Below are 15,234 nucleotides of genomic sequence, written 5' to 3' on the forward strand. Positions count from 1 at the left end.
CCCATAAAACCAAGAAATCAGAGTTATCAAGTAAGATCAGGAACTGCTTGAAGAACACATTCTATACTATTAAGACTAGACTTTATCATTTTAGAATGCCAATCTATTCTGTAGTATTAGTTATATAAGTATCAAGTGTTATTACTGTATCATTTTGGAATAAATGGGGAAATCAAACCAAGAAAAATGTCTTTGTTTTGCATAAAGCAGAGTTAGCAGTTCTATGAAACCAAGAAATCAAAGAATTATCAACTGATAATCAGGTTGATAAGTGAACCAGGCCTTTTCCACAGGGTTGTCCTGAGTTCGCAGAAGGGAATAGCTTAATCTGGACTCGCAACAAAGTGAAAGACGGGGGAGCCAATAGGAATATTTTCTAGATTAAGAATGCAGGGGTTGAACAATGAAATTGGAACACATGTCATTTTAGTGTGGGAGGTTTCATGGCTAAATTGGAGCAGCCTGGTGGCCAATCTTCATTAATTGCACATTGCACCAGTAAGAGCAGAGTGTGAAGGTTCAATTAGCAGGGTAAGAGCACAGTTTTGCCTAAAATATTGCAATGCAAAATTATGGGTGACATACCAGAGTTCAAAAGAGGACAAATTGTTGGTGCGTGTCTTGCTGGCACACCTGTGACCAAGACAGCAAGTGCATCAAGAGCCACGGTATCCAGGGTAATGTCAGCATACCACCAAGAAGGACAAACCACATCCAACAGGATTAACTGTGGATGCAAGGGGAAGCTGTCTGAAAGGGATGTTCGGGTGCTAACCCGGATTGTATCCAAAAAACATAAAACCACGGCTGCCCAAATTACGGCAGAATTCAATGTGCACCTCAACTCTCCTGTTTTCACCAGAACTCTCCGTCGGGACAATAAATTATTGTGGTCTAAAACCAGGTGTTTCAGTTTCATTGTACAACCCCTGTAGTTTTTTTTTACTATTCATTTAGTGTTTATTTTTAGTTAACTACATAATTTGACCACACAAACTGTCCCCTAAACTGTGATAAAATCTCTTGATGAATGGACCAATAGAAATTTTCAAAAATCATATGAAATAAACTCTTTTTACATTCACATCTACTGAAAGTTTTGAAGGTTTTATCTTGTTGAAAGTTGCTGTTTTGGATTTACTTTTTTTAATATAAACAATATAATTTATCAGTGTCTTTTTACTGGTCTAAAAATGGTGAGTAAATATATTAGCCTATTATAACCTATTTTTGTGTTTGTAGATCCTTAAAATTACAGTGCTGAGGTTTTCTTGAGCAACACCATAGAAGAACCACTTTTGGCCCCATAAAGAACCATGTTGTATGAAATAGCATGTGAATGTGAGGAACCATTAGGTCTTTAAGACCCTATGCTACGGGGCTTTTATAACAACCTAAAGATTATTAATCTGTGAATAATCTCCTTGGTTATAACAGTGAGGAAAAAAATCAGGAGCCACTGGTGGTTCCTCAGATTTTAAGAGGTTAACATTTAAAGTATATATCTACCGGTATTTATGGAACCAAAAGTGGATCTTCTATGGTACCACTAAATAACAGTAAATAGTAAAAATATACTGAGCAATGTATAGAGCATTTTGTGCATCATCTTCTCATTGTCTTGGGCTGACTGTGAGAATCAACTCACATTTATGAGGTATGAAGTTTCACAGCTTAATTATGATATTACTGATGCAGACAGGCTGTTTTTAGAGCTGCTGAAAATACAGGTGTAGTTAACAGTGAATACACATCTGTGAATGGATGATACAAACTGAAATTAATTATAAAAAAGAAAAATATATATATATATATGTATTGTTGAAAACAATATAAACCATGTTTACAGCAGAAAACTGTAGTGTTGGTATACCAATCATGTAAAGATAAAATCATTTAAATTAAGTCTCTCAGCTTAATTATGATGGGGAAGGTGTAGAAAAGCTGTTTTATTTTATTTTTTTTGCTGAAAATATAGGTGTAGTAAACAGTGCATATACATCTGTTCAAAAGCTGAGATCAGTTATAAAAATGATAAGAAATGTTTATACTGTTGAAAACAATATAAAAAAATAGCAGTAGAAAACAGTATATAATGTACCGTATTTTTCGGACTATAAGGCGCACTTAAAAACTTTTAATTTTCACAAAAATTGACAGTGCGTCTTATAATACGGTGCGCCTTTTGTATGGATTTTACTCGTCAGGTTGTAAGGAGCAGTAAACACACACTCCGTGCAGCGTTATAGAGAGTTTCAGTGCTATACAGAGTCCAGAGCCGTGCAGCTCCGAGGCTGAGCAGCAATAGCATTAGCTAGATGCTAACCGCTAAGCTAGCTAGCTTATTCACTGAGATCAGTATTATCTAAATTTTACTCGTCAGGTTGTAAGGAGCAGTAAACACACACTCCGTGCAGCGTTATACAGAGTTTCAGTGCTATACAGAGTCCAGAGCCGTGCAGCTCCGAGGCTGGAGCAGCAAATAGCATTAGCTAGCTTATTCACTGTTCAGAGATCAGTATTATCTAAATTTTACCCGTCAGGTGTAAGGAGCAGTAAACACACACTCCGTGCAGAGCCGTGCCGCTCCGAGGCTGGAGCAGCAATAGCATTAGCTAGATGCTAACCGCTTAGCTAGCTAGCTTTTTCACTGTTCAGAGATCAGTATTTTCTAAATTTAGCACTTTTAATACTGCTGGAGCAGTATTATTAGAGTTAGATGCTAATCGCTAAGCGTTCACCGTTCAGAGGTGAGTTATCGGCCTGTAAGTCTGTGCTGCTTTGCCTGGCTAGCATTAGCTAGATGCTAAGCGCTAACTCTCTCAGAGGTGAGTTTTATCAGCCTGTAATCTGCTTGTTTACCGTGTTAAAACAAGCTACGGGGGACGAATCGCTAGCTAATATCTCACTGTCTTACCAGAACACGCAGGATTACTCAGTGTAACGCTGTCGTTTAAGTTTGGGTTAACTTTACTAGTTTAGGTGACTAGCTAGCGTGCTAGCGGATAGCTATGCTAACGCTGGTGCAGCAAGCCTTAGTGGACATCTGGAAATCTAAGCTTACTGTAAATAAACTGAAGCACGTTACTCACCCAAATAAACAGTTTTCAGGAGAGGAATCTGTGTAGATTAATATCCAGCACTCGTTTGACTTTGAGAGAGCTAGATTTGTATACGGAGACGCTCCACCGGCAAGCGACCACCCCCGGTGGGGGAAGGGAAACATGGCGCCACCCCTGTTCACTTTGATATAGGCACCCTTTCTAGTGTCACTTAACGCGCCTTATAATGCGATGCGCCCTATGTATGGAAAAATAGCAGAAAATAGGCGTTCTTTGATAGTGTGTCTTATAATACGGTGCGCCTTATAGTCCGAAAAATACGGTAGTAATCTGTATACTTTCATAGGCTAAATATATTCATAAAGTTTCAAGAGTTCAAAAATCAATATTTGGTGGAATAACCCTGGTTTTTAATCACAGTTTTCATGCGTCTTGGCATGTTCTCCTCCACCAGTCTTACACACTGCTTTTGGACAACTTTATGCCACTCCTGGTGAAAAAAAAAACTAAGCAGGTCAGCTTGGTTTGATGGCTTGTGATCATCAAGTTGGTAAAATCTAAGAACCTCGTCATTTTTAAGTGGTCTCTTATTTTTTTCCAGAGCTGTATGTATGTGAATGTATAAACGGTGCTGTAGGTGACTCTAAAATGAGTGAAATGAAAATGTAGCATCAGGGCTGAAGGTATAAAGCAATTAATATCATAGACCACAGTTTGATGCTAACGTTTTGTATGTTACATATTATGTACTGTAGACAATTACAGTATTTATTTATTAGGTAATTATGCCTAATTATTCTTTACTTTACAGAGTACTGAACATTACTTAATATATTTAAAATAGTTTTTCATATTTTAAGAATATTTTTATGAAATTCTGAATAAAACAAGCACAAATATTTTTGGATTTTTAATGTAATTTAAATATTTATTAATGTAGAAAAATTAGTAATGTAAAATGATTTCAAACTTTTAAACAGTAATGAATACCCCATTGTTCTAATCCAGTCTAACACATTCCTCTCTCTCTCTCAGTGCTGGACTCTGCGGATGGACTGGATTTGGGGCGTCTGGCTGTGTGAACCCCAGGTCTTCCAGTGAGGGTAATCACCACTGTTCCGCTCACACTCCATGATGTATTGCTGCCCACGGTATCCAGGAAACTCATAACACACGAAGCTGCAGAGAGAAATGAGAAGCTTAGGGAGATAATAAAGGCCAGAGAGATGGTGGCTATAGGGGTTTGGCATTTAAAATTTAAGGAATGAGAGTAAAGTACACAGAAATTAAATATTGTGAGCCTCAAATGCTGTCTCATCATTCAAAAGAAAATGTGCCACAACCAAATGCTGGAATGCTGTAAAATAATACGATTTGAAAACACCAAATCTGTTACATAACAGTCTTGCCTCTAGAACGTACATAAACCCTTGAAAAAACCCAGATCAAAGCTGGTGAAAGTGTAAAACACAACAGTGATTATAGGAGAATATTGTGTTGTTATGGTTGCTAAACGCTGCACCTCCCCTCCAGATTCTGCTATTCATGAGAATACTGGTTGATAAGTGAACCAGGCCTTGTTTTTTCCCAGTATTACCTACGGGAGACTAAATGCAACAGGCATGTTGAGGGGAGTTAATATTTTTTATATATATAACAGGTAGTGTGTCTTGTGTGTGCAAGGTTTCTTTTTTTCTTATTTTTTTTGGACTGGGGATTAAAATCTCCCTAAAATGATTTTTTGCAACTTGGGATGTCTAGGGAGCACAATCTCGGCTCGCAACTAAGCGAAATCTAGGTGAGCAAATGGGGATTCATTCTATATTAAAGGTTTTTTTTTTTTCAAGATTAGGAGCATTTGGTCTGTGGTTTTGTACTTTTGGTCAAGTGTAAAAGCTGTCTTCCAGCCAAGCACCAGCACTTCATGGTTTATGTGCATCACCGGCTGAAATACTATGACTCTAAAAGTTCTCTTCTTGCAGTGTGTGATTAAAGGAAAACAATGAAAAACAATAAACAAAAAAACCTGGGTCCTACTACTTTGCTTAAATGTGCACAGAAAAGGGAAGTATAAAATTGCATATATAACAATTCTGTATAATCTGTATATATATATTTTTATACTGTATAAAAACATTTCTGTTTAAAAACCTGCTTCCCCATAAAAGTTCAGAATTTACACTTGTGTGGACTTATGTATTTGAAAAAGTTTAGTGTGAAAAATCCCCTAATTGCTAATGCTAGATGTCTTTAGCTTTTAGCATATTTTGTCCACTCCCTCAAAAACAAACTGGACTACTAGAAGAGAAGAGAATGTAGTATCAGCAAAACAATTTGGCAATATTCATAGTGAGGTTATTATTACAGTGTCATGAAAACTATGGTTGTAAACATTTTTTTAGGATGCAGGATAATATAAAAGGCTGATAAATGTTTTATGTTGTATATATATATTTTTTATTTAGAAACAGCGGCATTAACCCGATTTGTAGATTCGATACTTGCTGATGTATTTATTGTATGCTGGAAAAAAACTAACTAGAAACGCTGGCCACACTATTACAATTGGCCAACAGTAACCATTACATTTGAAACTAAATTTCTCAGTAGACGCCTTTCATTTTATTGTTTGCATACAGTTAAAAAGCTAAAATGTGATGCAAATAAATGTTTCCTTTGTTTCTAATGTTATACTGAGGTGTCTAGGATATTGGCATTTGCCCAGAATCCCCACAGTTCCCACAATCCCTTCCATACATTTCACAAAACTACTATATCTACATCAAGGACCAATTAAAAACACTCAATTCGTGCATTATTTGGCACTTTAAGAGTTATAATCTTGCAAATAAGACAACAAGCCGATAGAAAGGGAATTTGTATGAAATGGTGTGGGAGTGAGCTTTTACAGTAATGCTCATTAGACCTTGAGATTTTTAACAGCTCAAACTTTAAGTAATTGGGTAAAATACATAAACAGAACTTTCCATTATATAAATGAATGCATATGTTCTTTTCAATGCCTGGCTCACCACTCTGACAGTTTACAGTGTATTGATGATTTCATCTTCTCCACCAGGCCATATTTATCTATTTACCAGAGCTGTGCTAAATGTGCAAAGGTGTCATCTGTCAGTGTCAGCAACACCATGATACGTGCTGGTATGTCAGTATAGGTGTGGTGTGTGATAGAAACATGAATATGATTAACAAACTGTAAATTATATAGTGCTGTAGACCTCAGGTGGGAAGATGCAGAGAAGAAGAAAACAAACACAGGTAGTTTGTTTTCTTTAAATATATAGGGAGACACATGATACAAACAACAGCAACAACACTGAAGAGTTAAACTAAAACTGTAAGTGTTAAAAGTTACCCCATTGGTGATATCAAAATACACACGATTAGTGAGAATAGTGTGTAATTCTGACCACAAACAGGTATTAAGCAGCATCAGTACAACAAATTACATATTTTATCCAAAGAGCATCAGTTCTGCACATGGTAACACCATGTTAGTAAAAGATTTCAACAAAAATTAGCCAGACTGTTTGGAGCTGACAGAAAGACTACAGTAACTCTGATAACCACTTCAGTTGGAGTGAGAATGCAAAGCAAATCTTGAAGCAGCTGGAAAACACTATAGCAGAAGATCTCATCTTTTAGCTATGGCACACAGATGGTAGAGTTGGAAAATGGTGCCAACAGTATTAATCCATAGACCCAACTTCTCTGTGAAAACAGTTTAAGCTGGTGGATGTGGTGTAATGATATGTACCTGGTAGGGGTGTAACAGTACAGAAAATTCATGGTTCAGTTTACACCTCGGTATAAACCCTACGGTTTGGTACGTTTTCTGTACGGTCGGTGGAAAAAATAAAGGGGCTGGGCATTCTGTATAGTCACACCTTTATTAACTTCATAATAACAATAAAACTTTATTATAACAGTGGTTTGCTTTTGGGATGGAATGTTGTAACGGCGCTCGAGCTCTTTTATTAAATGCTTGAAACCAGGTTCCATTTTTTAAATCTTGTTGGAACAAACGAACAATGAGCTTGATTGTGCCACTTTATTAAAAAAACAAAAACAACAGCATTACTTTACTGATTAAACTATGCATTTTCCCTAAGCATTTTACTGAAGGCAAAAAGAAATAGGGGGCAAGAGAGACAGAGCGCAAGATAGGGCGCGCACGTACCGTGTATTCTGCGTGCGTTTATGCGAACCGAACCGTGACCCCCGAACCATAAAGAATACACATACCATTACACCACTAGTACCTGGGATACTAATCAGTCATTGCAATCAATGCTATTGCCTGTTTAAGTATTGTTGCTGACCGTGTGCATCTCTTCATGACCACAAATTACCATATATTTTAACAGTTACATCCAGCAGCATGATGATGTACCATGTCACAAAGCAAAAGTCCTCCAAACTGGTTTCATGAACATGATAATGACTATACTGTGTTTCAGTAGCCTTGCCCATCTCTGATTCAAATCTAATATAACTTCTTTGGGAGAGCTAGATTAGGAGGTTTATCAGGAATTGTGTGACATATTGTAGAATCCATGGCATTATGAAGTGAGAGAACATGCTCAGTATTAGTATAGTGTTTCTAATAAATTGCTCGTTGAGTGTCTACTGGAAAATCTTGAGAAATATCTGTAAACATTTGCTGCTGCTTATTATAATTTAGCTGTGGGGTTAGGAGAAGATGAAAACTGCTAAAACTAGTTTAATTAGTTGAGCCAAGGTGATCAGTGCCCTCCTGTGTCTTTTACACATAATGAACAACAGTGCATGAACAGTAGTGTGTGTGTGTGTGTGTGTGTGTGTGTGTGCATGTGACTTACGCTCCGCACTGCACGTGCATGGAGCCCACTTGAGTTCCACACCAACCCATGGCCTGCAGAGATGGGTAGTCATCACACACCTCCACACTGCGGTCCATAAAGTTCTCATTCTCAAAGATCATCATGCGGCTGGTCTCATGAGCCTGAAGATGGAGAGAAGAGTGAGAGAGTACATTTAATTTATTTTCTTTCTTTGTTCCTCTCCATCTTATCTTGCTTCTAATCTCAGCTTCTCTCAGTGAGGACACAAGAAGGCCATGTAATGATAAAAGACCATGAATTTAATGAATTTCTAGTATTGTTAGGAATAGGTTAAAGATGGACAATTTGTCACATAATGTTACATTTTCAAAGGTGAATTCTTTTAAAGATGTATATAAATGAAAAGCAACATTGTGCAAGAATATTTTTTTGCTTCTGGGCTCTCCACACAGAGTGTAATTTACTCCACAGCAGTCAATACAAATCCCACAATGAACATGTTTGTGCAAACAGACAACTGTCTCTTACACAAGTCCCACACAAATATATCACAGGTCAGTGCAGTTTTCCTTAGCTTCTGTGGGACATGTCAAAAATCATGTTGACTTTTGGCATGCCAGTATATGTTTCCTAAGGCTTGCAACATTCATTTGCATTCTTTCTCAGCCAATCAGGGTGAGAAGGAAAATCCATATTTTTCGGGACAACGTTTAACTCTTAACACTGTTCATTTTGCCAAATGGTGTAATGACTATATTCATGGATTTTGCAGATTGTGGCGTTTTGGTTCTGAATATCTTCATCTTACAAAGGAATCAATTATAAAGAGTTCTGCATGAATAACTTTACACTGAGCTGTTTTGTTTGAGGACATTATATTTCTTGTAATTTTTTTATTTAATTATTTTTACAATTTTCCTTATTGACCCCACCCATTCAGCTGCTAGTCAGCTGTATATTCCACAACATTGGGTATGCCACAACACAAGGAGGTTGAAGACTAGACCATGCCTCCTCCGACACATGTGAACTCAGCCCTCTGCCTCTTTTCCAACTGAGCGGCATCTTCCCACCAAGAGAGAGCAAGGCTGATTGTGCTCTCTCAGGACTCTGGCAGCGAATGGCAAGGTACATGACCAAGATTCGAAGCAGCGATCAACCGATCTTAGTTGCAGTGTTTTAGACCGCTGGACTGCTTGGCACCTGGGACATTATATTTCTGCTTCTCTGCACCATGATACCTAAATGTTTTAAAGAGCTGACCGTTTGGTCTCATATGAAGACATTGGCTTTACCCAGTCCAGACAGAAACATGGGTCAGGTAAAAATTCTCATAAAATTGTATGTTTGAAATTAGTTTATTTACTTTGCTGTAGAAAGCTAAAATGTAGTTTTTGGACTAACTGTTTTTTTCAGAGCCAAATATCAATAGTACATTTTAAATGTTCAAATAAACAACTGTCCCCAACTTCCTGTACATAGGACAAAGTTTAGGTCCTACTAATCCCAAATAGCTAAATAGCAAAGTCCGGGTCTCAGGACGTTAACACATGAAGGGTGAAGAGTACATGTAGTATGTGGTAAGGCATAATAGTCCATTATGTAAGCTATTGTACACCTTCACGTTATTGATGTATGAAGAAAAGTTGCATTAAGTGCTTTTAAATTCACTTCATAAACTGATTACTGTAGAATAATAGAGTTTGTTAGTAATCTTTTCAACCCCTACAAATAAAAACCCAAATTTTATGTTTAATGTTTCTTTACATCGAGCTGCAATATAAATATACATCAACTAGAGGATGAAGATTGACTGGATTTGACACACACACACACATATATACACTTACAGCGCAGTAGATGGGGCGCAGTGACATAAGCCTTTCCACATGATATCCCAGACTACCGCTGTACGCGTCCCAGTGGGGGTACTCCCCTCTCTCCAGGATAAACTGCTGCCCCTGAAAGTCATGGTGCTCATATCCCACCCAGCTAGAGAGAGGCAGAAAGAGTGGTTATTGATAGTATTTTTCTCTAGTCTTCTGAACTTGGTATTTGAATGTTTTTTAGGCAGAACAGCTGTAGTCTGATTTGATCTTATTGCGTATGACTTATTGTGTGGTGCTGTGTTGTGCTGAGCTTCATTCACACTGAGAACAGCCACTGAGAACACGTCATATTTCAGCTTCAGGAGAACAGCTTCCTGCTGCTTCAGCAGCTCCAGCAGTTCCAGCAGCCCAATTGTGAAAGTTCTTTATATTTGATCTTTTTTCTTGTTGATTTATTTCCTTTCTTTTTTTCAGTAGGAGCTTCTTGATCAGCACTACATCTTCACAATGTTGACTCGTGTTCTTACTGTTTAGGGATGGGCACAAACAAATCTGCCCTAAAGCGAGAGTGGAGCTTGAATTTCGCTTCTTTCTCAAAGATGAAGTTCTATATTTTGGAAGGGGCTGTTTTGGTGGTCTAGCTGGATTTCTTATGCAAGTAAATGTTTTATCTAATTTTATCAGATATCTTTTACTTACAAAAATAGCAACATGTACTAAATGTCTTGTAAATTTCATTGATAACAAATTAAAAATGGAATTGGTCTTGGAGGGATGGACATAATGCTCAGTTTCGCTAGATGCAAATATGCCTCTATTTTTCAATATGTAATTGTTGCTTATCATAACTTAATGTGTGTTGGTGTAGCATAGTGTGTTATGGCACTGTATTTCTTATAACAGACAAGAAACCGCTAGGCACATCAGACTACTCCAAAAGAATAATATAAGTCCTTGAACAAAACTATCAACAGTACAGTCACCTACACATGTAACATGCTTCAAATGTAAGTCGCTCTGGATAACAGTGTTGTGCTAAATGTTGCAAATGTAAGCCACAATGGGAATGATTATTAAGTTTCACTAGAGACTCAAACTTACATTTGAACTTGCATATGGAAACTAACAATGTTTCCATATGATACAGGGCTTTCACAATGTCTCACTAATTGGGTGTGAGACACACTCATTTCAGGTAGTTTAAACGCTCTACGCCACACCTTGCATGTCTCACGCACAAAAATTACTAGTACGACACCCACCAAGGTGCGCTTCTATTTTTAAAACCTGAATAAAGGGGAGCAGCATGTGAGTTCCTGCGAGTTCCTGAGTTCAGATGAAGCTTGCCACACACCAGAAAATAAATTGAGAAATGTAGCTACCCAACAGCCAATCAAAAAGTAGAATTATATAGAGTTGTATCTGGGTAAAAAATTATGTGATCCCGCCAATAACTTTCCAAAGAAGACGCTGCAGACCAACACATATTGGACGACGCAGGAGCGCCATATTCAGTAACTAGACTACAGTACAGTAGGTCATTAAATCACTATAAATTTGATTTTGTATTCCTTTTAAATTTTATAAACATAATACGAGCAGATGTTGGGGAATATTGTCTCCAGCTAATTTTGTTAACTATTAGTTTGACCAGAGTCTCTGAGCTTGTCACAACAGCAGCCATACATAACCAACCCCCACCACCCCAATCACCATATCCCACCAAAGATCCTCCCCAGCAGCACCGACACCCCTCACCAACACCATCCCTGCCCTTCATACAAACTTGAGAGCCCTGTGATATCTGTTATTACTGTTTTCAAAAACTTATCATATCTGTTACCTCTTTTCACCAAAAAAGTGCTGGTGCCCGTTCCTTCAAACCTGTGAAACTTTTAAGACCCCAGCTCATGTTTCCGCTGCTTTAAGCAGTCGCTTACAATGTATGTGAATGTGGGCGTTGTCCACAAACCGGAAACAAAGTTGGGGGGCGATTTGCTGATACTGTGTTGTTTAAGAATTCCAGAAGCACTGCTGTGTCTGATCTACTGTACATGTACCAGTGCAACACACACCTACATACTGTATACACTGTAAAATAAACATTCAACAACACACATATGCATTAAATAGTAGGCTTCTGCATATTGTGTGATGTATCATTTAATTCATAATAAACAAGTCATGAAATCAGCTATTCTTTAATAAGCAATGCAACAAATCACAAAACCAGTGTTCAGTTTCTCAAGCCCTAAATTTAACTCTTTAAAACACACAGTAAGACAGAAGGACTCACGCTCCGCTCTCCACTCTGAGCGAGCCGATGTGTTGGAAGCTTCTGTCCTGGATGTTGCAGCACTCTGTGGTCAGCTCCTGACTCTTGCCCTGGAAGTGCTCCTGCTCAAACACTGTCACCTACAAAAACACACACACACACACACACACACACACATATACACACATACAGGCACTCTCTAGTTACTGTCTGCAGACAGCTGGCTGGTTCCCATTGTTTTTGTCATGTCATAGTTTCTCCTTTATTCTATATTTTCCAGTGTTTTTACTGTATCCTTTAAACATAGAGAGGTCTGTATGGGACAGACATGACATTTTACAGCTAGCTATTTCCATTAACAGTGCTGAATGAGTGAAGAGGTTGAGAGAATGAATATGTGTGTGAATAAGTTTGTTTAGCTGTACTGTTAACATTTGAGTTTACCTTGAAGAAAGGTGCTGTTCCCGCTCCTGATACCACCAATGGCTGATTCATGCTGGCCTTCACAAACCTTTTACTCATGTGTTTATTCTGTCAGAAAGAGATGTGGATATAGCTCAATATGGAGTGAAAACAGTTTTGTTAAAACATATTTTAGATATTTTCAAATAGATCTAGTTCAATATGGAGCAGGGCAGGGTTGTACTCTGCTTATATACACAGTCCAGTCATTGTATTATGACCACCTCCTTGTTTCCACATTCATTGTCTGTCATATCAACTGCACTAAGCATATGGGAGCACTTTGTAGTTCTACAATTACAGACCGTAGTCCTGTATCTGTTTCTCTCTATACTTTATTATCCTCCTTTCACTCTGTTCTTTAACATGGTCAGAACCCCACAGGATAGACCACCACAGAGCAGCTATTATTTGGATGATGGCTTATTCTCAGTACTGCAGTGACACAGGCATGGAGGTGATGTATGTGGTGTTAGTGTCTGTTGGTTGTTCTAGTATGATTGGATCAGACACAGTGTGCTGCTGGAAGTTTTAAACACTGCTCCACCTTGTCGATGTAAATTTAGAGACCGTAGATCTGAATCACTTGCTGCACAGTTTGTGTTGGTCACAAACTTTCTTAGGTGGCCACAGGATGCTGTTTACAGAAGGCTGGATATTTCTGATTGGTGGACTATTCTTGCTGATACTGACTTGTTTAAGAACTCCATCAGCACTGCTGTGTCCAATCTGCTCGTACCAGTGCAACACACACCTACATATACACTGTAAATTAAATACTTTACAACACAAATATGCATGAAATTTTAGGCCTCTGCCTATTGTGTGATTTATCATTTAATTCATAATGAACAACTCATGAAATCAGCTAATCATTAAAAAGCAATTCAACAACTCATAAAAACATTGTTTGGGGGGATTTTTCAAGGGTCTCAAGTCCTGGGCTAGTTAAAATTTTATAATACGACTTCTTAAACACACTGTATCACACACACAGCAATGGTTAATAATTATAATAATAATAGTAATAATAATAATAATAATGCATTGAAACATTGCAGTATATTAACAATACTATATATATATATATATATATATATATATATATATATATATATATATATATATATATATATAACAATGTAGTACACTACAACAGACTATTATTCTACTGTATAGGACTAATAAGAGTTTAAAAAGTTTTATCTGGTGTCTGTTCATTCCTGCAGTTTAGACCTTCAGAACTTGACATCAGAACTGAATCTCTTACCTGGATCCACTTCAGGCTCCGACGGGTTCTACCTCAATCCTCCTTTGCAAAAAGTTTAATAATAATGTGCCGCTGCTATTTTATACCGACAAGCACAGTTGGGCACACGTCCCCAACGTGAAACCTATAGATGGGCATGTGTGTGTACATGTGTGAGTGTGTGTGTGTGTTTGGTAATGCCTGTATAATTGAGAAGTCATTCTCTCTCTTTTCTGTGTGTCCAGTGTACTCGTGCATTGTGCTCCGTCAGCGGATTGGATTTGATGGAGCCGCTGGTGGAGCTGTGCCAGCGCGCGTGCGCCGCCGCCACCGCCACCGCCACCGCCGTTTGGGTGAATGGGTGGCACACAATAGGGAAAGGTCAGTTATATTCGTATAGGTCAGCATTGTCCTTCGTATAGTGCACAAAAGCCTGGCCTATACATGGAGAATACAGGGATTTGTCATGCTGTGTACAGTGAACAATATGGCTTTCAGACAGCTGAAGCTGTGTGTAATCCAGGACAGTGTCTTGTTCTGGGACCTGGATGCTGGAGAAGATGAAGTGAAGATGTCTTCAGAAGAACTCAGTGATGGTCTTTGATCTGTTATGCAGTTAAAAAGTTCCCTGAATGAGTTTGTGTTAAGCTCATTTTTAATAAACAACTGTGGTCAAATTTGTAACATCACGTCTGCCATGGAGGCACTCACCTTATCTGACCCGCAACCCCTGTCCCAGAGAGGAGGGGGCTCTACTGTCCATGGCTGTGTGTGTGTGTGTGTTGATGAGGGAGGGAGGAGGTAGCAGGGGATAGTTTGTGTGAGTAGTACTGTATGGGAAGAACCCCCCTCCCATCTCTATCTCTCTCTTTTCCACTTCCTCTCTCTCTCTCCTCACTCTGCTGCTCTCTCTCTCCCTCTTTCTATCTCTATCTCTTTCTTCCACCTCCCTTACTGACTGTTGTCTGTCTGTCTCTCTCTCTCTCACTCTTTTCCCCCTCTTTTAACCCCCTCCCTTCGCTTTTAATATCCTTCAATTCTCTCAAGAGAAATTACAACAGCAACGAAACTACAATAAAAAAAAACAAAAGTAACAATAATTACGTGATTAATAATAAATCAACATTTAAAAATAGGCTTTAAGGGCACTGAGTGATCCAGCAGTCTTAAGTGCTGCCACTATGATCGGGAGATTGCTGGTTCGAATCCCGGCCATGTGGTTTGCCATCAGCTGCCAGAGCTCTGAGAGAGCACAATTGGCCTTGCTCTCTCTGGGTGGGTAGATTGCGCTCTCTCCTCTCATCACTCCAAAGGGTGATGTCGATCAGCACAAGACGTCTGTGAGCTAAATTATTGGAACCGAGTCGCCGCGCTTTCCTCCGAGCACGCTGTGATGCTACTCAGCAAAGCTACATCAGCAGCAGTTAGAAAAGAGGTGGTGGCTGACTTCACATGTATCAGAGGAGGCATGTGCTAGTCTGCACCCTCCTGGTGTTGTGGCATCACTAGGATA

General features: G+C 38.6%; 1 protein-coding gene across 1 annotated transcript; it reads right to left on the bottom strand.

Moving 5' to 3' along the window:
- Positions 1-4,086: 4,086 nt before the first annotated feature.
- On the bottom strand, positions 4,087-13,875 carry cryba1l2 (crystallin, beta A1, like 2). The gene is made up of 6 exons (XM_049481754.1): positions 13,743-13,875; positions 12,455-12,541; positions 12,032-12,150; positions 9,757-9,898; positions 7,925-8,067; positions 4,087-4,241 (listed from the first exon to the last, which is right to left on the bottom strand). Exons 2-6 carry the CDS (start codon positions 12,530-12,532, stop codon positions 4,094-4,096), a joined length of 630 nt encoding a protein of 209 aa, XP_049337711.1. The 5' UTR covers positions 12,533-12,541; positions 13,743-13,875; the 3' UTR covers positions 4,087-4,093.
- Positions 13,876-15,234: the final 1,359 nt, after the last annotated feature.

Source organism: Astyanax mexicanus, chromosome 7, assembly GCF_023375975.1.
Source record: "Astyanax mexicanus isolate ESR-SI-001 chromosome 7, AstMex3_surface, whole genome shotgun sequence".
In the NCBI taxonomy this organism is placed as follows: Eukaryota; Metazoa; Chordata; class Actinopteri; order Characiformes; family Acestrorhamphidae; genus Astyanax; species Astyanax mexicanus.